Source organism: Electrophorus electricus, chromosome 7, assembly GCF_013358815.1.
Source record: "Electrophorus electricus isolate fEleEle1 chromosome 7, fEleEle1.pri, whole genome shotgun sequence".
NCBI classification, from domain to species: Eukaryota; Metazoa; Chordata; class Actinopteri; order Gymnotiformes; family Gymnotidae; genus Electrophorus; species Electrophorus electricus.
In genome coordinates, this window is record NC_049541.1 from 26,807,671 (window position 1) to 26,830,006 (window position 22,336).

The 22,336-nt window shown below is 43.9% G+C and overlaps 3 protein-coding genes across 5 annotated transcripts; 2 read left to right on the plus strand and 1 right to left on the minus strand.

Annotated features, from left to right (window-relative positions):
* The first annotated feature begins 2,658 nt into the window (after positions 1 to 2,658).
* rabgef1l (RAB guanine nucleotide exchange factor (GEF) 1, like) lies at positions 2,659 to 14,173 on the plus strand. Of its 3 annotated transcripts, none has more exons than XM_027027422.2 (9): positions 2,659 to 2,772; positions 3,513 to 3,740; positions 4,435 to 4,607; positions 7,913 to 8,088; positions 8,815 to 8,896; positions 9,326 to 9,458; positions 9,564 to 9,655; positions 11,104 to 11,360; positions 11,645 to 14,173. In XM_027027422.2, the coding sequence occupies exons 2-9, from the start codon at positions 3,562 to 3,564 to the stop codon at positions 12,086 to 12,088; spliced, it is 1,536 nt and encodes a 511-aa protein (XP_026883223.2). In that variant the 5' UTR covers positions 2,659 to 2,772; positions 3,513 to 3,561; the 3' UTR covers positions 12,089 to 14,173. The 3 variants fall into 3 exon arrangements, with proteins under 3 accessions (XP_026883223.2, XP_026883225.2, XP_026883224.2); XM_027027424.2 differs by having other exon boundaries at positions 3,539 to 3,740; XM_027027423.2 differs by having other exon boundaries at positions 2,659 to 2,760.
* Positions 12,164 to 17,627, plus strand: LOC113588299 (high affinity immunoglobulin gamma Fc receptor I-like). The gene is made up of 6 exons (XM_027027426.2): positions 12,164 to 12,988; positions 14,363 to 14,623; positions 14,736 to 14,771; positions 15,006 to 15,299; positions 15,681 to 15,947; positions 16,180 to 17,627. Exons 2-6 carry the CDS (start codon positions 14,599 to 14,601, stop codon positions 16,491 to 16,493), a joined length of 936 nt encoding a protein of 311 aa, XP_026883227.2. The 5' UTR covers positions 12,164 to 12,988; positions 14,363 to 14,598; the 3' UTR covers positions 16,494 to 17,627.
* Positions 17,514 to 21,320, minus strand: otol1b (otolin 1b). Its single transcript, XM_027027425.2, has 4 exons — positions 19,821 to 21,320; positions 19,602 to 19,691; positions 19,441 to 19,512; positions 17,514 to 19,347 (listed from the first exon to the last, which is right to left on the minus strand). Exons 1-4 carry the CDS (start codon positions 20,254 to 20,256, stop codon positions 18,464 to 18,466), a joined length of 1,482 nt encoding a protein of 493 aa, XP_026883226.2. The 5' UTR covers positions 20,257 to 21,320; the 3' UTR covers positions 17,514 to 18,463.
* Between the last annotated feature and the right edge of the window lie 1,016 nt (positions 21,321 to 22,336).

Sequence of the window (22,336 nt, forward strand, 5' to 3'; positions counted from 1 at the left end):
CTGAAAGCGTGGATCCCCCCGGCCTTATATCAATGATTCAGGCTGGTGATGGTGGTATAATGGCATGGGAGGTATTCTCTTGGTAAACTTTGCTCCTCTTAATACCAACTGAGTATTGTTTGAATGCCACAGACCATGTGGTTATGAGCAGTGCATCTGATGAGCACCGTTGGGATGTGGTGGAACAAGAGACTCACATCATGGATGTGCAGTTGATACATCTGCAGCAACTGTGTGATGTTTTCATGTCAATATGGAGCAAAATCTCAAAGGAACGTTTCCAGTACCTTGTTGAATTTTCTGATGAAAAAGGGGGGTTTCACCCGAGACTAGCAAGGTCTAGCTAATAAAGTGGAGGTGAAGGTGTATATAATCATGGCAGATTTTTTAATATCTCATGAGATATTTGTATTAAGGTTAGTTTAATGAGATGCAGTATGAGAATGTCACAATACCACGCTGAACCACCTCTTCAGTATTGAGAAAAATCTAACGCATTTTCAGAGAAAAGGCTCTTTAGACCAAGATCAGGCAAACCAGCAGCATCTTATAGGGCCTGCAAACGGGGTTTATGGTAGGACTGGTTTATGACAGGACTGGTTTATGGCAGGACTAGTTTATGACAGGACTGGTTTATGGCAGGACTGGTTTATGACAGGACTGGTTTATGGTAGGACTGGTTTATTGCAGGACTGGTTTATGACAGGACTGGTTTATTGCAGGACTGGTTTATGACAGGACTGGTTTATGGTAGGACTGGTTTATGGTAGGACTGGTCATTCACCGTACATGCACAGAATGCTTTTGTTTTGCACAGAGTCGTTACTTCTCTTACTGAAACATTACTAATCGCATGACACCATGTGGATTCTCAATACTCTGCAGTTCCTCTCTCCTGGATATGACCTAATAATTCTCTCAAGAAATACAATTCAACAAAAATGTACTGATACCACAGTCCTTGTATTATGTTAACTTTGACCATCCTGATAATTAACTATAATAAACAATATCACTTTTAAGTAAATGTTTCACTAACGATTTATTCTTCTATCTGCAGGGGAGGCCTGCAGATACTTGGATAGCAGATACTCTTCACAGGGCACAGCTTCCAGACTCACCACCGGGACATTGGTCTCAATGTTGAATAGAAGTCTCCTGACAATTCACATTCTCCTCTGTAGCTTCTTGCTAAGACTGTCCAACAGAAAAGTGTTGAAAGAATAACCACACATCCCCACACCACACAATCAGCCTTCAAGTTCATTTTTCATTGGTAGTATGGAGGCAGAATGGTTCTGTGGCTGGTAGTCCAGCCATTTTGTTTCACCCTGCCAAAACTTGGCAAGGATATTTAATGTCAATATAAATCAATCTTCAAATATTTTAGCAGTAAAAAATGTTAATTAATTCAAGGAAACTTGAATTTTTGTACAAGATAGAACAAAATTTAGAGCATATGAAATATTCACAATCTTTATTTAATAAAAAGTCAGAATGAATGTACCAATGTTTAAATTAAGTTATACTTTAATGTTTAAGTTCATTTAATTTAGTGATGACTGTAATTTTGCATTGCTTTGCCATGTATTATTTCAGTTAACCACACTTAACATCCTAATAAGCTTATGAAAGTACCCTTAGAAAACAACTCTTTATATAACACCAAATATAAGTTTATTTATTTAAAGAACATATATCACCAATTAAAATCATTTACTGTACACAATTGTTACATTTTAAAGTAATGTAAAAAATATTATACATATATACATATTGATATTACACACAATTATTACAATATAATGAAAGCCAAAATATTTTTTTCAGCATAAAAAATGAACAATGTACAATGAGCAGTTGAAATGTGGCTTGAAATAATGACTCCTGTGGAGAAAACAGAATTGTAAAACAGAAATGCAAAATTTTATTTAAAAGTACAAATTCCATTTTGAATCCATCAATTTGCTAATCTGTTGAGTCCTCTAAAATTTGTGAGGACTTTCAACAGTTTTTTATTGACAAAATCGAGATGCTTGAAGTGAGGATGACATCCTTTGGCAATGATCCCCCTTTAAAATTAGGGTTCTTGGACAGTTTTTACTGCCGGTGTAACTTTAAGTATGGAAAAAAAACTTATGACTTACTCGTCATCATCACTAGGCATTTTTCAGAGTTACAATCAGTGATTAGGCAGCTAAGATATAATGCTTTTAGTAACTGGAATTTCATTTTCAAAAGATACCACTTCCTTTTTGTTTAATTCATTACTTAACTGAAACATAATAATAAACAAAAAATTATGTAATTATGTTTTATGGAATCAAATTAACACAATTTTGTTACTCAGTGCAATACAGTTTGTTGCGATATAGTTTGTTAGACAATGTAATATATAACATAGGTGTTACAATAATGGATAGTTTCAAAGTGTGTAACAACAGAACATTGTATTCAAAATAAAACGTGATTGGATCTCTTCACCTCAGTCTATAATTTTAAGCATGTATAAAATAATTCTATAACAGATACCATGACAGAGTAGCAGACTGGACTGAATTAATTTGTAAAAAAAAAAAAAAATAATAATAATAATAATAAATCTGTGTTGGGACCTTTATTTTGACAGTCTGACATGAAATTGCGTCCCGGAAATAAAACAAAAGGCTAAGTCAAGTTGACAGTCAACACGATATTTGACTTTCAGTTGATCCTTTTAACTGTGTCAGTCTGGGGTCGAACAGATCGACAGCGCTAACGGTGTGCGCCGTGGTAAATACAATAGAAATCTTCTTAGCGTGTGAAATATTAGGAATTCTAGTCTAATAGTCTCTTATTATCTATCTTCAGCTTCCTGGCTAACTGCTAGCTAGCTTAACTAGGCATCGTTTATTTTGGCTGTCAGTGTGATTATGTAGCTAGGTTATCTCTCCTATCTTTGGCTCTACCTGTACCTAACCTAGATATCCTACCTACCTAACATTACCTGTTCACACTAACTACAGAGGGCACCTTGCTGTTTGCTCCTGTTGGTAAATTAGCTAGTGAGTTGATGTTGGTTGTGCTGTTGGCACTGTTGTCTAACTCCTTATCACCTTAGCAGTGTCGTCAGTCAAAAGTCAAGTCAAACTCAGTAACTTGACGCTGAAGTTTACGGATAAACAGAGGCCGGATCATTTGGTCCCCCTTGTGCTGCAGTTTTGAGATTTTTAGCTATAAGTAAAACGCATGCAGTAGCTTAAAAGTAGTTAAGTGAGTTATTTGCTTTCGTTATTGCGAAGCTGTTTATTCTGTTATTTGTCAGTACTGTAATTCATTGTATTACAATGTGCAAATAAGGAGACAGGTATTCTTACTATGTGAGCTGAATTACAGCAGACATTGCTATTATTATCCCAGAGTACTTATGAGTACGGTAAAGCACCCGTTATACATCAAGAGAACCCTGACAAAAACAGTTGTGTGAACTTAAAACCTATGTACATTATCTAAGCATCATCACTAAATTTCAGCATTAGACTGCCTTCCGCTCTCCCAGCTGTGCCCAACCAGCACGGAAGAATGAGTTCTCACGCCGAGCACAGGCGCATCCGTGTGGATCACTCGGCCCTGGTCTGTAAGAAAGGCTGCGGTTACTTTGGCAATCCCGCCTGGCAGGGCCTCTGTTCCAAGTGCTGGCGGGAGGACAACCAGCATGCGCGCTCCAAACAGGTCGAGGAAGACCGGGCCCTGGCAGAGAGGTGAGGGAAAGCCGGGGCGAGGGAGGGGTGGAGAGATGGACTACAGGTCCTCTGCACCCCTGCCCTGATGGGAAGAGGCTGGAAAACATCATGATTCCAAGATGCCTTCAGAAACAACAGGAATTTGGGAAAAATATTTATATATTCATACCAAAATGCTGATAGCAACATTTTTAATTGTATCAGGCAAAAACCTCTGTGTACAGAAGCTACAATATAGGGTTGTCTCTGAGTTGCTGTGGTTAGTATCAGAAATATAGACAGTTCTGTGGCCATATACGAACTGCAGTACCATCTTGTGCTAAAGTCTTTACATGATTGGTCACATATTATGCATTATCTATACACTGTGCAGCATGTTAAAATCATGTCCAGGAATGTTGCCAGACGTGTACTGTAGGACAGGGGTCTTCAGATATTGACCTTAAATGCTAAATCTGGTCCTGGATTTTGTAATCACTGGTAGTTCATTTATGTAAAACAAGATGGGCATTTGTATCACATCCTTTGAGGTCCATATACTACAAATTCCTCTCCCTTCTGTTAACGCGGAGTCTGGTGTGAGCACAAAGTTACCAGTCAGCTATATTAACCGTTTAGTTAACTAACAGTAATTGAAAAATCCATGAGTAGAAATTGGATTCAAGGTCTGGAGTTGAAGGCCTCTGGTGTCATCTTACTATTTGTCAAACAGACTGCAGAGAGAAGAAGAGGCTGCCTATGCAAGTGGCCAGCAGAGGGCGCTCTCAGAGGCCTCCGCCACTCACTTGGGAAAGGCCGAAGAGAAGAGGATGAGTCAGAAATCGCGCTCTGTACCCACGGTCAAGAAATTCTTCGGCTCGTCCTCTAAACCCACCCTGGGGAGAGGTAAGTGCCATTGCTTTTAAAAGAACAGTATGAAAAATGTCTTTATTGTCATCAGAGACATATATAGTGTACAGTACAGAGTGATGTGCAGCAAAGTTTCTACTGCGCTTAGGTTGATGAATGTACATGTATAACAGACAGTTTTGAGGGGGGCTTTGAACATTTCAATGACATTTGACATTGCAATAACGTAACCTCATGACAATAAGACATTTCAGCAAACATAACAGTGGAGAGCTGCAGATTGATATTAAGTGCAAGTATAAAGTGCATTGTAGTGCCAGTATAAAGCTGCAGTGCACTAAAGATTGTGTGGATCTCAGAAAAAGAGATTTAGGATTAAAGAGTTGAGATTTAAAAGTGATGTGTAGCACCGTGCCAGCCACGCCGGTCACAAAGTCTTAGTGTTGTCAACAGTAAATTCACAGAACACACATGGTGCCAGGGGGTAGGAGTTGTGGGTCAGCCTGGCAGTACTTGAGTGGATTGTGCAGAACCTTCAGCAGGATGGCAAGGGAGATATTGGGAAATAGACGCCACAAAGTGGTTCTAGGGCATATCTGTCATCTATGTCATTAAGAGGTTGCAAATAATAGAAGACTTGTGTCCAACAGTGGCATTACTGCCTTCAAGCTTGAATCCTGCTTCCCATTTGTTACCTGCTTCAGATTGGAACAGCTCTGTGTGGATGTCTCTACCTGTCTTTCTCACTCATCCTTATGGGCTTACTACTGAAGAGAGCTCATCAACCCAGATTCAGATTGAGATCTGTGCAAGCCTCCAATATAGCAGTTCATATCACTCATGACACACTTGGTTCTTTCTGATTCAACCACTTTTCTAGTTGCGTGGCCCTCATGTGCACTGTGAGTTTCTCCATATAATACCCTGTAAGAAATCTGTTACAGAGGACAGTTCCTTCAGTGGAGGGTGTCACTGAAGATTATCTCTGTCTGGCTTGAGAGAGATATTGTGCACCATTGGGTTTATTGAGAAGAGTTGATACTCTTGCAAGTAGGAAAAGAACTGTCCAAACTAAGGTTTTCTGAGTGTTGGAGGAAGAATGGAAAATCTGTCAGTAACCTTTAATGAAAGCCATCCCATTATATCTCTGGGAAAATCCATGTTGCTTCTCTCCTTGTAAGATACTTCCATAAATGTGTCGAGCATCATGGCCATCTCTTTACAGAAGGAGCTATTAAAAGTGTAGGATTCTGGATCATCAGTGACAATGTGCATTAATAATGTCATTTATAAGTGTGTAGTGTGACAGTGGCACAGAACCAGAGCTGCATAGCAACAATGTGGTGTTTTCCCTGAGCACAAACTTAGATTGTTCTAGATATGTTCGCACCTTTGATGGTTGTGGCGTAGCGTACTAAAGGAGGCCTTGCAATAACAAACTTTGAGCAGTCATCTTCACTTGGTTGTATGTTCGTGCAATCCACATTGGGCTGATTGAGTCTCTGGACACCTCTAGCTTTTATTTATGCACTCAAATGCTGTCCTGCAAGGTGAATACACTCTGATTGATTGCAGCTACAATTTTGTGGTCACTTCTACAGAACTCTGCATGGTTTTGGAAGAACCCAGCATGAAAGCATACCTGAATCAAGAAGGCTATTAGTGGCTTTTCTGGCCTCCACATGCTGCCCATATGGGTGCAGCATGAGAGAGGATGACTGGCGTCTGTAGACGCACACTGGATGCTGTGCTTCTCCACGCTGCTCAGCTCTGCCTCACTCATGAGGGGCTGTCTATGTTTATGGCAGAAGTTTCTGCGATAGTGAATCCAAAATCCTTGGCTCCCATTTCCTGCTATCCTGATTTGCCAGTTCTCTTGGCACCAGCCATGTTACTAACACAGAAGCTTGGCTGTGTGCCTCTGTGCCTGGGACATTGGACACCAATGATCTTTTTCGGAAACAAACGGAAACAAGTACAACGTCTCGCAAATACTTTTTGTGAGCGTCGGAGAGACGAGAGTTTAAGAACTCGAAACCAGATTGGCGACCAGTGATGCAGCTCGTCAGGTGCTCTCTGCAGAACAACGTGAGGAAGGGTGGGGGGTGTTTGCCTTCGTGAGGTGCCGGACATACTGCTGGGTACTCTCGGCCAAGGATCTGGTGCCGTCCGTGTGAGGTATTCTGCAGTGTGAACTCCAAGCAGCCTTGTGTTCATTACCTACTCTACTGTGGTGCCATTTATACGCAGGTGGAGTGATTAGCACAGGACCTTCTGAAGTCACCTGTCATCTCTTTCAATGCTTCATCAACATTCAAGCACAGAAGGTTCTGGTTTATGCGACAGACTGAGCTGTTCTCCTCCCTGTTCAGCGTTTCATCGCTGTGGGCAGCGAACGTAATGATGTGGATTGAACTCCTTCTGACAGTCCTGCCACATTCAAATACGTTTGGATTAAACATTTGTGAGCAGGGTCATAGGAGTGACAATAAGATAAGGACTCAGTAAGAGAGTTTTTCAGACAACACTCTTACTGGAAAGATAATGCTGACTCTGTGTTCTCTTTGTTCGCGAGGTCTGTAAGGGTCATACACCATAGATCAGGTCCCTGCTGTGTCAGCATAACGTGGTGCTTTCTTCATTACTGGAACATGCACTTTTACTTCCTGACAGAGACCTAAAATGAAACCGTGCGTATGCTTGAAATGTGTTTTGACAGAAAAGAACGAAAGTATGATTCAGAAAAAAGGGAATTTCTTATATTGGATACTTGCTCCTGGCTCCATCCGTTAAGCCTTTTGTTCAGATTTATGCATGAGTCTAAAACTGAAAAATATGTACACTTTAAATGAGTTAATTATGATTAATCCTGCTAACGTATGTGATCTTATATATGGAGTGCTGACTTTGTTAGCTACACCTACGGTCATCCATCTTGTAGTCCACTACAAGTAGTATGGAGTCAGTTGGCAGACTGTACTGTAGTCTTACACATCTACCTTCAGTGTATTTGCCCAAGAGCTTTTACTGAAGTTGGAAATAAATATATGTATTTAATATATAGACAATGACCTGTATAAGTAATAATGTAGAACATAACCTGATGGTATTAGCCCATGCTAATCACATAAAACATGCACTGATTTTTTTTTATTGATTCTCTGCTAATGTGTTTTCCTAAACCCCAGCATGATAGGCCAACGAGGTGGACGTTGTTTACAAATGCGCTTCATAATGTTGATCCGCGTGCTGGGCTTGTGACGAAGCAGTTGCCTGGCTACGGTTGCCGGGTGCCCCGTCACTACAGTGCAGTATGAACATGACCCGCTTCTGTCTCCCAGACGCCACCGCCGCACAGACGAAACCAGACGCCAGTGGCTCCCTCGGCCCGCAGCCCGTGGTGGAGTCGGACCAAGCCACCAAGCACTTCATCGACTTCCTGAAGACCCTGCAGAAGCCGGGGCGGGACATCTTTAGGCAGTGCCACAGCTTCCGTCACAGTGTGGCCTACAAGAAGGTACATGTTTGGCAAAGCCTTGTTTTTCTGCACAAGAGCGGAGACTGTGTGGTTTCTAAAATCAACTAGAGCCCCAGTTCTACATTTAAAACAGTGACAAAGCTTTGTGAAGGTTAGATCTGATTTTAGTTACAGAGTACAAGGAGAAACACAACCTACGTAGATTTGAGTGGGCGTTGTGCAGTAGCACCATTGCTACAAAATACATTATAGGTTCTTTTTTCTTTTATAATTTGCCTAGACAGCGTATGTATTTAAAGAATGGGTTCACAGTTTTCAGTCTTATTAATATGGTGGTGTCCCAACATTTGTAACCCTGCGTTGCAAATGCTATTTCAGCAGTAGAGTTCTTCCTGGGAAATTGACACTGCAGTTTTTCACCGGTCTTAAAGGGCCAGATTTGAGCACATTTTGGTGATGGTCCTCTTCAAACACACAGTCAGTTTAAACATTTGCTGACAAAAGACCTGTATCAAAAGATAAATATCTTTCTGGTTTTATTGATTTTATGCCTTGGCTGAGACACACTGGTAAGCACAATGAGTTCCAAAAATCAAACATGACGTTAAAACCTACTTTTAGTCAAAGTCAACATCTGTTCTGAATAAACCTAAAATAGTCGTGTGTGTGTGTGTGTGTGTGTGTGTGTGTGTGTGTGTGTGTGTGTGTGCCCTTGTTCTGCTCACTAACAGCTGCTGATGTGAGTTTGTTTGGTGTTTCGTTCAGGATCTTGGTGCGGAGGAGCTCACTGAATCCATACAGGACTTCTACCAGAGCCTGTCTGACCACTTAAACACCCTCTATAAAGGTAGCATTACAGCCTGGTTCCTGATTTGCACACTATTACAGGGTTCATCATGAAAACAAAGGCCATCACTGATGGTGTAGGGCTGAACATTTGTTCACTGCGTATGATCACAGACTCCCTGCTTCCATGACTCACTGGGCTCTAAGTCAGTGATGTTAAATAGACCATGGTAAGTACCAGGATCACTGTGCCACTGGCCAAAGCACTTTACATCTGTTGCCCACAGGGGGCACTACACGGTTGGGCCAAGCTGTGCAGCTCCCATTTGGATGTTAGGCAGCAAAATGACAAGTTTCCATTTCAAAATGGACAATAAACATAAATTTACATAATATTAAGTGTAATATTTTATGGTTCTTTGGCAGTGTTTAAAAAATGCTTAGTGTGTCCGTGTGCGTGCGTGCGTGTGCGTGTGCGTGTGCGCACCAGGGACCCCAGAACGAGTAGAGGTCGTAATGGATGAAGTGGAGAAGTACCTGACGCTGCATCTGTATGAGCAGACCTTCTGTCCTGAGTCCTCTGATGATGAAGTCAAAGACTTGGCTATCCAAAAGAGGATCCGGTAGGTTCCTCGGCCAGGCATGGTCGTCTGCTTCCCTGACCCTGGGTGAGGGTGTTCTATACGCTCGTAGGACTACGACTGACGAGGGTCCGTGTGTGTGTGCAGGGATTTACATTGGGTCACAGTCCAGATACTCTGTGCTCCGCTGAACGAAGAGATTCCCGCAGTGTCCGACACTGTTGTGAAGGCCATTACAGGTATGGCATCTGTGCACTCCCGCCACAAAAGTGGTGTTTTTATGCCGTAATCATAAAAAGGGAAAAACTCAATGGAAATCATTTTTCTTTTAGCGTGTTTTATTATATTAATTGCATCTAATTGTGTTTTTTAACAACAGCTTTGAAAAAGGCTTGGCCCCTCCTCACTACCGTGTTATGTCATATAATACAACTAAAACGTTTGTTTAGTGTAATATCTAACTATCAAATCGATATGCCATGTTTGGCTTTGTGATGCTGGTTGATGATACAGTTTTGAGGCCAGCTCTTCAGAATTCTTCAAATTCCTTGCCGCAACACTGACCCAGCAATTGCCGGTTATATGGATGTCCTACAGTTCATCGTGGGATAATATTCAGAACTTCCAATGAGAATGCAAGAGAAGAGTCAGAACGTTTGCACCAGAGCGCAGACATGATAGATTCATGCTAAATTCATCATAAAGCTAAAATCCTAAAACATGAAAGTAATTCTATTAAAAATATTTTTTTAAATAAGTATTTTAGCAAAATATACTCATCGTGTAGTTATGGTTCTCAGGACAATTGTTATATGTCCAGTAGCGTGTTAGCTAAATGTGATGTATATTGCAATCTAAATGGGTAGTTTATCCTGAATGTTTAGGTTAATGCAAGAGGAGGCTTTGGTAGATTGTGTACTCTGGGGTGTACTGGTGGTAGCTGTGAAGTAATTTCAAACACAAAGGTGAAAAGAAAATCTAGAGTTGGCAGAATTAGTCTTCCTAACTGGATGCTTACTTCCAAAGACAGGACAGGTGTAATGGCTTGGCTCTTCCATTCACTGAAAATGCCAGAGAGGAATTTGGAAAATGGTCACGTAGTGTATGAGCCTTGTTTGCGTGCACAGCTCTAGGTCAACAACACAACAGGTCACAGGCAGTAAGTGTGAGAGCAACCTAGTGATTCTGAGATTCTGGCAGTGAAGTATAGTATCCAATTGGCACTGGATGGAATCAGCTGTCACAAAACCTCAAACGTGTCCCGACACTGGACATCTTCAAATTGAGACTTAATCGGTCCGATGTAGGTTTCAGTTAACCCTTTTTAACTATCAGGGACAATATTGCACATATTTTCCAGGTTTAATTTTATGCACTTTAAACCCTTTTTTTTATTCATTTATATTTCAATCAATTGTCTTAAAATATATATATTTTTAAAAGTAGCTAGCATTTCCTCATGCACGATATGCGCTATATAAATAAACGTGCCGTTATTCAGAGCCACTGTGGTGGTGTACTTACTTAATCTTACTTACTTACTTACTTACTTACTAGTCTTCATTGCTCTCGATACGCAGCAGTTAATTTGGCCACCGTCACGCGCGCGTTCAACGGCGTCCTCGTTTTTAATCCAAGATGCCTGCCTTACCTGCACGATGTTCTGTTCCATTTCCTGCCACCCCAGACATCATCGAGATGGACTCCAGGCGCGTCCCGCGGGACAAGCTGCGCTACATCACCAGGTGCAGCAAGCACATCATCCATGGCGTGCGGCGCACCAAGCGGGAGGCTGCATCAGCTGACGACTTCCTGCCGGCGCTCATCTACGTGGTGCTGAAGGCCAACCCGCCTCGCCTGCACTCCAACATCCAGTACATCACCCGCTTCTCCAACCCCGGGCGTCTCATGAGCGGCGAGGATGGCTACTACTTCACCAACCTGGTGGGCGTCCCGCTTCAGCGTCGGCGTTTGCCGTGTGAAGTGCCTGTTTGCTTGAGTTATTTCTAGCATTTGAGAAGATTCTTTCAGTTACTATACACACAGCATTATTTTGGTGCCGCTGTACTACGTGAGTTTTACTGTAGACCACTATTTATACAGTTTACCTTCTCATGCTTTGTTCCATACTGGTGAAGTTCTGACACATTGTAAGCTCTCGGGATTCCTGATTAACAGTGCATCGTTATACGTGACTCACCCTCTCCTGTTTCTACTCTGTCCCTCAGTGCTGTGCGGTAGCTTTCATAGAGAAGCTGGATGCCGAGTCTCTAAACCTGAGTCCTGAGGACTTCGAGCTCTATATGTCCGGCCAGGCGTCCCCTGATAGGCTGCTGGGCCCTGGACGGTCCTCTTCCTCCTCATCTTCCTTACGGGGCGGCCCCGGCGCGGAGCCCGCGGGAGCCGGGGCGCCGCAGACACGTGGGCGGCGTGACCCGGACCTGCCGACGGGACCGGGGGTGCAGCAGGAGCAGTCTCTGCACAGGCCTGAACGCGACCTCATCGAATGGAGTGATGGCATGGAGCGCTCTGTGCAGGACGTCCTGGAGGGGCTCCAACTGGAGCCACGTTCCCCGGAGACAGGCTCCCAGCCCCCCTCCACTATCGACTCGGAAAACGCTGACTGTGAGGGCCTGCCGCCTCCTCTCCAGCCTCAGGTGTTTGCTGGGTAGCCCCGCCCACCGGCCCACCCGCATCGAATGCCGCAGTGACTGTTTTTAACGTTTTGTCTCAGCACTTGGGTCCTGCTGATTGAAGTGGGTGATTATGTCCTCTCTTAAAAAATCGTTTATCTGCCTTTTTGTCTTTCCTGAACTTGGGGAAGGGATTTGCACACGTTCGGTTATCTTCGAGCTCCTCTCAACAGTCTTTAAGTTTTAATTTAAGCTTCACCAATTGCAACAGAGCTGGCCAACACCTGCCTCACCGAGTCTTGTCTATTATGTAGAAATCCGTGGTGTCCCTCCGTTGACTAGAGGATTGTTTATGACAGACATAAATAAGTAAACAAGTAAGCAATAACCTGAATATTCCATTCCAGTTTAAGCCAAAATACCAAAAGTAAAGGTAGCAGCTTACATGGTGAGAAGATAGAAGCTATGTAGCAGTTATGAGCTGGAATGGGACATGATATTAAAAATGGCCAGCCTGTATTTCCAGTGGGATACACCCAAGTCTCGCTGCTGTGCGGTGCCATAATTCCAGCCTTGTTCTGTTTTTGGTTTTGTGTGTGTTTTGCTGTCATTGAAGTCCTGCTGTCCCTTTTGAGCCCCGATGTCTCATAACTCTTGACGTTGAGCCTGGCACGTACATCATGACTTGCCAGCCCTTATCCGTGACTGCAGCCTCTGCTTCCAAGAGATAAATACTCGCACATCATAATGGCGTAGTCCAATTTAACAGAACAGGGCTTCGGAGCGCTGTGGACTGCGTTGACATTCCTTTGACATTTTAACCAGATGTCTGCGTGGATGGAGTGACGCATAACGTAAACACGGCTTCAGGCAGTCCTGCTAAGCCCGAGCCCCCAAAGTCCTGCTTTGATGTCACATCACCACCCTCAGGACTCTCAGGTAGCGACAGCAGCAGTGTGTTCACAGCTCACTGAGCAAGTGTTGGTCAGCTCTCTCTCTCTCTCTCTCTCTCTCTCTCTCCTTTCTCAGTAGCTTCCACTCCATGAAGGTGAAGGTAGGCTGGGGTAGCCATTGTGAATGCACTTTTGACCTCTCTGTCTCAAGGAGGCGCAGCTAAAATAATCCATGTTTCAATTCATGTGCGTCAACCTTCATATCCAGAGAAAAACGAACAAGTTAAGAAACCTGTAGGGTGCTAATCAGGGATACTCTTTGCTGATGTGTACATGTTTCTGAGTTTGTTTAGAATTTTATCTTCTCTGTTAACAGATTTGATATTATTTATTAGCGTATTTAATTGACTTTGTGGTCATGTACTTCTCTACAACCAAGTCAACAACAGCTCTTGTAGTTTTAATATTTATTTTGTTGAATATGAACAGAGTAAATGAGTAAGCGTTGCATTTTTGCTAGGCCTGGATACCCTGCGGTGTCATTTTAACCCATGTTTTCTCATTTCCGTGCTTTTATACTAGTGATGTGAGTCATTATGCACTGGAACCAGGTTTCAAACAGCTGACATTAGCCAATACCCAAACCTCACCTTTTCAGTTCACAGATTGACACACACTACAGTTTAGATGCCTTATATATGACGAGCAGAAAGTAAAGCTTGAGAGCTCCAACAGATGTCAGCCAACCATTTTTTAAAGATTTGAAGGGTAATAACACGTCAAGTCCCTGGAGCTCTACGGTGCCCTGTTCAGGAACCGGCAGGAAAAGGAACAAAACAATGAAACATCAGCGTGCTTCCGGAGGGCGTCCTTACCTACAGCATTAAGGTTTAAATCCGATGGACATAACTGAGAAGCACTGCGCTTTTTAAGCAGATGTCACAGCTTTAGTGTGGACGTGTCACACATCCTTACCAGACAACTGAAGTATTGCTGCTTATAGATCCTTTCAACCACCCACAGTATTGATGTTGTCTTAACCAAGCTTACATTATTGCTTTCATGTTTGGTGAACTTAAGTTATAAGATGTCCCTCCTCTTGAAGCCTGTATGTAGGGTTCTGGAGTCTTCACAGGGCATGGGGCCGTGGGACATGTATCACTGTTGTAATCTGTTCCAGAGTTATATAGCTGTGTTCCTTTAAATAAATAATAAATAAATGGCTTGGTAATTGATTGACAGAGTTTTGTTACCACATGTGCATGTTGTATCCATTGTATGTTCCACTGCTGGTGGCTGGTGCCTGACGAATTCACTTTATAACAGCTTTTCAGCCCTCGACGAGAATGAAATCCTGTGACTGGAAATGTGTTGTCGTTCTTGCAGTTACCTAACACGCTATCCCCTTTTTATGCTGAAGAAAATGAAAGCAGATCCAAAGCCCCAGCAAGCATTTCCACGTATTCATCCGTGAGCGCATGGCGCCGGAAGAGCACCCGTGCACTCGTTTCCTGTTTTGTAAGTGAAGCCAAAAAAAAAAGTGTTGGCTGGTCCCCTTAAAACTGAGGACTGGTGGCTTTGAAAGCCTCTGCAGACAACAGCACCACGGGAGCGACACACTTCGCACCCCAACACGCCACGAGCAGTACCAGCACAATGTGTGACTTGTACAGCTCCATCGGTGAGTGGTGGCACAGGACACGCATGCTGTAGGACGTTGGTTGTGTATATAAGAAGCTAACAGTGTTTGTTTGTTTGTTTGTTTGTTTGTTTTCCGGGCCGGCGTTTTGTAGCCATAGTAACATTGCTTGGAAGTGTCAGGTGTGAAGGTGAGAGTCCAAGTCTGGCAGCAAAATCTTTTTTTTTTTTTTTATTCTTTCAGTTTTCAGTGAATTTAGAACATAAGATCACGTAAGAATTTTTATTCCCCAAGAAAATGACTGAAATGTACATCTTCTTTGTGAAATTATGGATGTGTGCCTGTAGATGTGGGCAACTAAAAGTTTGTTGTAGCCTCTTGTGATCCACCATCGCTAAGACGTCCACGTGTCCTGACCGTGCAGAAGCAGACCCCGTACCGGTGCAGGCTCAGGCTCGCGTGACAGCCGGAGAGCGACACCTCTTCTCTGGGGAAGACATACAGCTTGCATGCAGTGTGCCTGAGGACCCTCTGTCCGGCTGGAGGTACCAGTGGTTCTTGAACGGCGTGTTGGTGAGCTCCTCCGAGGTGTACGACCTGAAGGACACCCAAGTCCTGCAGACGGGAGGCTACACATGTCTGGGGGAGAAAGACATCGACGGCTGGCCTTATGTGATGAAGTCCCTTCCCAGCGACGTGCTGAATGTGCACGTGGACGGTAGGGTGCTTCGCCCTCCTGCTGAAAGGAGTCAACAGTGCTGTTTCGTAAAACCAAGGCTTCTACTTTTGTGAAGGTGTAGAAATAAGGCGTGTGCATGCGCGGCTGTTTGGCGTTTCCATGACTGGCACAGACGCACTAATCCGGCACAGAGTAGCACAATTACAAACTTCACCAGCCCAGTGCAGCCATGAGCTTGGAGCCCTAAAACTTTACCACCTTAGTTCAAACAGTTCGGTTTCCTCACAACACTTCAAGCCCACTGAATGTATCCAGATAATGCTTTAAGGTATGTCATTATTTTGGCGTAGATTTATTTGTTTCTAATTGACGCAAGTCAGTTTATCCTTCCTTTGATGTAAACCTCTCACTTCCGGTCAGGTGGTTGGGTCCTTCTGCAAACCCCGACCGAGCCACTGGTTATTGAGGAAGTGCTGAACCTGACCTGCCGTGTCCGTGACGACCCCCTGCTGATGGAGGTGACCTTCTACAAGGGTGACGTAAAGAACTGGAAACAGAAAGACAAAGACCTGGTTTTTCCCAGAGTCTCACTGGAGGACCAAGGCAGTTACTGGTGCAAGGCCACCTGGGTCCAGGGCTATGTGTACCACTCTGGCCAGTCCCTGCCTGCTTCTGTAACCGTGTTGGGTAAGGCACTTTAATAACATAAGGAATCAAAACCACACAAGCAGTAACATTCTTAACATTATACAAACTGTGCCGTGCCGTGCCGGAGGCTGAGACGTCTGTCTCCAGATTCAGACATACACACCCCATCTGGAATGACCGCTGTCACTCGCTGTAAACAAAGCCAGCGTGTTCTTTTAAAGCCTTCATCTAAAATCCACAGCTGTTTCAGCTTTCCTTCACCTCGTCCTAGACAAACTGACCAGTCCAGTCCTGGAACTTGAGCCCGGCCGGACGGTCGTAGCGGAAGGAAGCTCCATGGTCCTGAAGTGTTCCACTCAGCTACACGCCAGAGAACAGGGCCACGGCATAGAATACTACTACATGAAAAATGGCACCAGGCTGGGACCCGCATCGTCCCGGGACACGCACACCATCCAAAGTGCGGTGAAGGACGACACAGGTGTCTACACCTGCAAAGTCCGTGTGAGGGCTCTGAACCTGGAGAGATGGAGCAATGAGCTGAAGGTGGAGGTTAAACCACGCGATCGGCCCAAACGGCGCTGACGATGAAAGTCCCCATTTTTTTATTGCTTGTTAGGGGTTTTTATTTCTATTTTATAGAATCGCAATAAAACTCCCTTTTGTGCACTCCCTTCATGTCCTTCTGGAAATGTGTAGCGTAACAGGATCGTGTATGTGCTTGATTAGGGTTGAAAATAAATTCTAGAAGGAGACTTTAGAACAGATGCAAATATTTCTGCTTAGAAATCCCATTTCACCAGTCCATAAGTAATTGGACAATGTAGTTTACTGTAGTCCAGTAAACCAAGCAGAATTTTCACTTTAAAATGAAGATCTCTACATCACTATCCAAGATCCATTATCCACTGATACATGTTTGAACCACTGACACAGCAACAAACATCTGGTCAAGAAATGACCAAGGGCCCTTAAAATGGATTTTGTATTCTGCACCTGAAACTCACAATTATTGTTTCATTTCTAATAAGAGCCAAATCAGCTTTTTATTAATATTGTAATAAAACACATGTGCTACATATGCTGTGCACATTTTCACAAGGCAAATAAGTGATCACAATGAAAATCACAGTTTGAGTTAGATTAAAACTCTTAACGCACTTCTCAACTGCTTGAAAATGACAAAGACTATATTTGATGGCGTCTTCTTTTACAGGAGAAGCATCTGTTTTGGAAGGATTTACCTGCACAGGAGGCAGGAGGAATTTATTTCCCTTTCAAACAACAATGGAAATTTTTTTTGGTAGGGGGAGGATTTGTTAATTAATTTGTTTGCCTGTTTGCTATGTGCCAGACGTGAAAAACCAGAAATTCAACTATTCAGCTTTTCTCCAACCACAGAGACACATGTATACACTAAAGCACTACAGTAATGCAGTAATACTTTAGTATTTTCACATCCAGTTCACTGGTAGTGGAATATAGATTTTATACATCAATGTGATTGAGAATGTGTTTTTGTTTTTTTTTAAAGGGTTTGGAATCGGAGTGTTATTTGTCATTTTCCAAGACAGAGGATTAATGCAGATCCTATTTTCTGTTTGATTTTATTATCTGATTTAAAACTCATAAAGCAATACTGTTTTCTTTGGAAAATTGTGTATTTCACAAATCATATTGTTACAAACGATGAATAATAAACACACAACTTTGCTTCTACAATACACAGTGTACAGTCCTGCAATATACAGTATTTAAGGGAAACATCCTTCTTCTTAATTGGGTGTAAAATAGTTCTTTTTTTTTGTCTCATTTCCAAGATGCATCCATGAAGTGCAAAGCTGTTGAAGACTATATTTATATAATTATATTCAGTTTAATTTGTCAAAACAGTTGTAGCTCTCGTATACATGGAGAAAGTTTAGATAGCATTAAAATTCAAGAATGACCAGTCTCCTCTTGGTTCTAATTAGTTTATAAAGGTGTGTGGATCACATAAGCATGGACATATGAGTTATTCTTAAAGGCGCTTGTTATCAAAGCTTGGAAATGTTTCTACAAAGGCAACAGTCACAGGATAAATATAATGACCATCAAATGTGGTTGTGACACATACACGTTAAGTGACTAGTTAAAAGTACGCATTATAAAACATTTTAGAGAGGTCTGTTTTAAGACCTGTTTATGACCTCACATGTTAAGACCATGTCTGAAAACCCATATTACATGATTCTTTTCAACACTAGGCTAGCTCACCTGTCTCTAAAACAGACTCTAATCCAAACGCTGCCCTGTGGGTATATTAAATGGTTACTAGCTCTTGCATGCTCTGTTTTTTAGATCCAATGAGTTGGATTGGGTTCAGAAGTAAACTTGGCATGAGGGAATGTCTTCAAATGCACGGTTGGTCACCCGGTCGAGATTAGCATTTTGCATAAATGTTTATATTTGCATAGAAGGCAACATGTACTCACAGCCTCACACATGCAAGTGCAAGCTGTCATGCCAGTCGCCAAATAGAGTTCAGTGCAAGTGTTTGGTGTTTGCAGTAGATGTCAGTCAGGATACAGCAAGAACCCAGAGAAGGTGCTGTCATCCTCACTGCTGGAATAGGCACCGTTCCAGTCCCTCAGAGTCTCCACCCACACCTGGTCTCCAGCAACGAGCTTCAGAAGAACCAGACTGGAGGCCTGCTCGATGTCCTGGCCCTGCACGGTGTCCCTCGAGCGTAGCTTGCGCACACCATTCACCACCAGGGCTGCGCGTAAGGGCTTATTCCTCACCGTGATCTGGTATGAGAAAACGTAAACCCCTGGGTAGGTGCAGTTGAACTTGCTGGCGGCGACGTCGTAGTGGTCGTCTCCGTTGTAGAAGATCTTGTCGAAGCGCACCGGCAAGCCTGATGCTGGGAACGACTTACTGGGGGAGAGGCCCACGCTGAAGGCAGAACGCAGTCGCCCTACGGTGTCGCTGGGTGTCCCTTTCAGACCTCGCAGACCTCGATCGCCGCGTCTCCCCTGAGGACCCCTTTCGCCCTTTGGCCCCCGTTGACCTCTCGTTCCCATAATTCCTTGTGACCCTGGTGCTCCTGGCTCCCCCTTGACTCCTGGGCTTCCGGGATCTCCACGTTCCCCGGGTATGCCAGGGCTCCCATGTACCCCGTGCTGACCCGACAACCCGGGGTCTCCCCGCGTCCCTGGGGGTCCGGGGTCGCCCGGTTCACCCTTCTGTCCCCTTTCTCCCAGCAGACCGCATTCTCCCCTGTCCCCCTTCTCACCTTTGTCTCCAGTGACGCCCGGGGCCCCCGGTGGTCCGTCTTTACCTGGCTGGCCTCGGTCGCCTTTGGTTACGTTCTGACCGGGTTCTCCTTTCTCACCTTTCACACCTGCGAGTCCCGGCAGGCCTCCTGCTCCTTTCTCACCTTTAAAGCCTGTCTCACCTATTTTAGAAAAGAAAAAAAAAAGCATGCCGTGTTTATGCAAAGTGGTCGTAAGTGCAGCAAGCACCAGGCTTTGTTGTGACAAGCGAGTACCTTTCCCTCCTGCCTTCCCAGGGATGCCCGAGGCTCCAAAAGGACCGCTGCTTCCTTTCTCACCTTTATCTCCTGTGAAATTACGTAATCACTTTAGGAACTCGTGTATAGAACTATAGAAATATAGAATTTGTAGGCATTACAAAGCTCAAATTTCTCACCTTTGTCTCCCATAAATCCAGGAGGTCCAGTTGGACCTGTAAGTCCTGGAGCACTTCTGGGGCCTGGATCTCCTTTCTGACCAGGAGGTCCTGCAAATCACATTCACCCAGCTCACTCTTAAAGTAGTACACATGTGATGTTCCCTATGCTGTTTGCCTGGTTGGGTAAAAGGAGTTACATGTACGCATATGGCAGCTGTTACTGATAACCTTGCTCACCCGGAAACCCAACGTCTCCTTTTGGTCCCTGGGGGCCTCGTTCTGGAGGGCAGCACTCGCAGACGTTCAAATAGCATTCATTATAGTCTAGGGTGTAATTGTCCTGCACACCACTGGGTGGTGCTGTGGTGTCTGTGCGGTAGTCTACGTGGGTGTGACCTGAGACAGGGGGACTTCCTGTGATAACCACGGGACGATGGTCTTTTTGCTTGGGGTGGTCAGAGACCCTGGCAGGTGTAGGTTTGGCGTGTGTGGTAGTCTGGATCTCACGAGGAGGCTTCTTGGTGTACTGGTACTTCGGGCGCTGAGTCATCCTGATGGCGTCGAAAGTGGACGATAAAAGCAGCACGCTTGCTGCCAGGACAAGCGACTGAACACAGAGGCCAGTCATCTCCCGTCTGTGGAGGGAGAAACAACGCAGCGACAATCTGAACATGGTATAGGCGTTTATTAAAGACTATCGACTATTGAAGCTCAGATTTTTAAAATGTAATCGTGTCCAAATATGATTAGAAAAAGATAACGGGTGCGTGGTCCATCGATTATAATCAGGGGAATTTATCGGTAGATGCATTTTGCCCTCAATTTGTGTTGTACTGAAACAAACTAATTCTGGAGAATTATACAGATTTTGCTTTTTTTAAAGTAATGACAAAACGGGTCTATAAAAGCCTCTTGTGCAATATTAGTCTTTGAGTAAATTCATCATGCACTGGTACAAAGCAGAAATGTGTTAACAGTGTTACGAGCAAGAACGTGGAGCACCTCACTGAAGACTTATACTGTTGAATGAAAGAGGAAGTGAGTCAAGTGAAGCAAACCAACTGGAGGATGGAACTTCTTATTTATGATTATTTAATTAGTTATAAAATATTTGGTTGTGAGTCACCTGCCGCTATGAGAGTTCTGTTAGATAGATGCTCGATTTGGAATCAACGTCCCTGAATTCTCCATCTTACACAAACACTCCAGGCACATATAATAAGAGACGTAAGCTTTGACCCTTAACTAACTGAGCAGGTGTGAAACCCCAGGCCACGCCCATCTTCCGTTGCCCCTCCGGGCCGTGTCCTGCAGCACCCTGCCGTGGTGGTCAGGACTCTTTACTTCTCTTGTGTGTGGCGCTTTGTGACACGGGATACCCTGCCCTCATCAATGACCCCATCCATCAGAACCAGGCTGCTGGCTGAGCCGGGGCACTGGGACTGCTCATTTGATATGGGAAGAATTCCTTCAGACACCTACCCAAGCAGAAAGAGCGGACAGGAGCCAAGGATGTAGGGATGTCGCAACGAATCTGAACAGATTTTCCATAGTGTATGGAAAATTTCAGTCGATTATTTAGCATTTTATTGTTTTCCCCGAAATACTTGAAATACTAACTGAACCTAAATCTCAAAATACCTTTTTCTGTCTGGTTTACATTGTTTAAATCTACATTACATAAGTTGTTAATGCATTATTGAATATATATGTTAGTGCTAAATAAAACTGTCATGTCTAAACCATTGAAGGTTGTGTGTGTACTGTAAATATATGTATGTATACATATACACACACACACACACACACAATGTATATATACATACACACTTCAGTGGTTTGGAAACGCCTGAAATTTTTTATTCAGCAAGTTATTATGCAATGTTTATCTAAATAATATATTTCCGATTTTTCCAAAATTCCACAATTCTGTTCTTTTCTTGGTTCTTGAATTCACCAGCTGAATATAACCAACTGAAACAGAATTACAATATCAGTCTAATCTATTTGGTGCTACTCCAAGAAAGCTTTTGAGCTAAAGAGCGGTGATAATCTCAGTCCCTCACCATGGCCTAAACCTGAGCTGTTTTAACAGGAAAGAGCTTATCATATGCGCAGGGAAAAAAGTCAAATCAAGGTTACTGCCAGACACCACTGGGGATTTAAGGACAGACATCAGACCGCACACCCACACACCGCAGCTGCATCTCTGTGTTCTCCCGTTTATGGAAAAATCTCTGAAACTGACATGAGATCAGTCCATGGACACCAGGCACGGGCTTTGTCCACAGTGTGCAAGCAGAGATACGCATCAGGGCTCTATGAGAGAGGGGTCTTTCAGGGGGGTAATGCCCCACCTCCACCCACTGGTGTCACCCCACCATTCAGAAGCCTGAATCACAGTACTCCCTTAACTCCTCTCCACGGAGACCGAGGGCCCCCTCTCAGCCCTTCGGTTTAGGCTGGGTGCCCGGCAGCGTCCATAGCTAACCCCTGCCCCTCCGCGACCCGAGACAGACAGTCCGTGCGGCAGGAGACAGACAGAAGCCCGATAACGAGCCACAGGATGCAGCAAAGCAGACAAGACCTGGCTGTTCTGAGTTAGACGGAGCCTTTGATGGCAAGGTTTAAAATTGCACACACACGCACAAAAGTGTGTATGTGCGCTAGGTATACATGTGCAATGATATGAATGCGCCGTGTGCAGTATGAGCGCCCCCCCCGTCAGGTGGAGCGGGTTGGGGAGGGGTCTT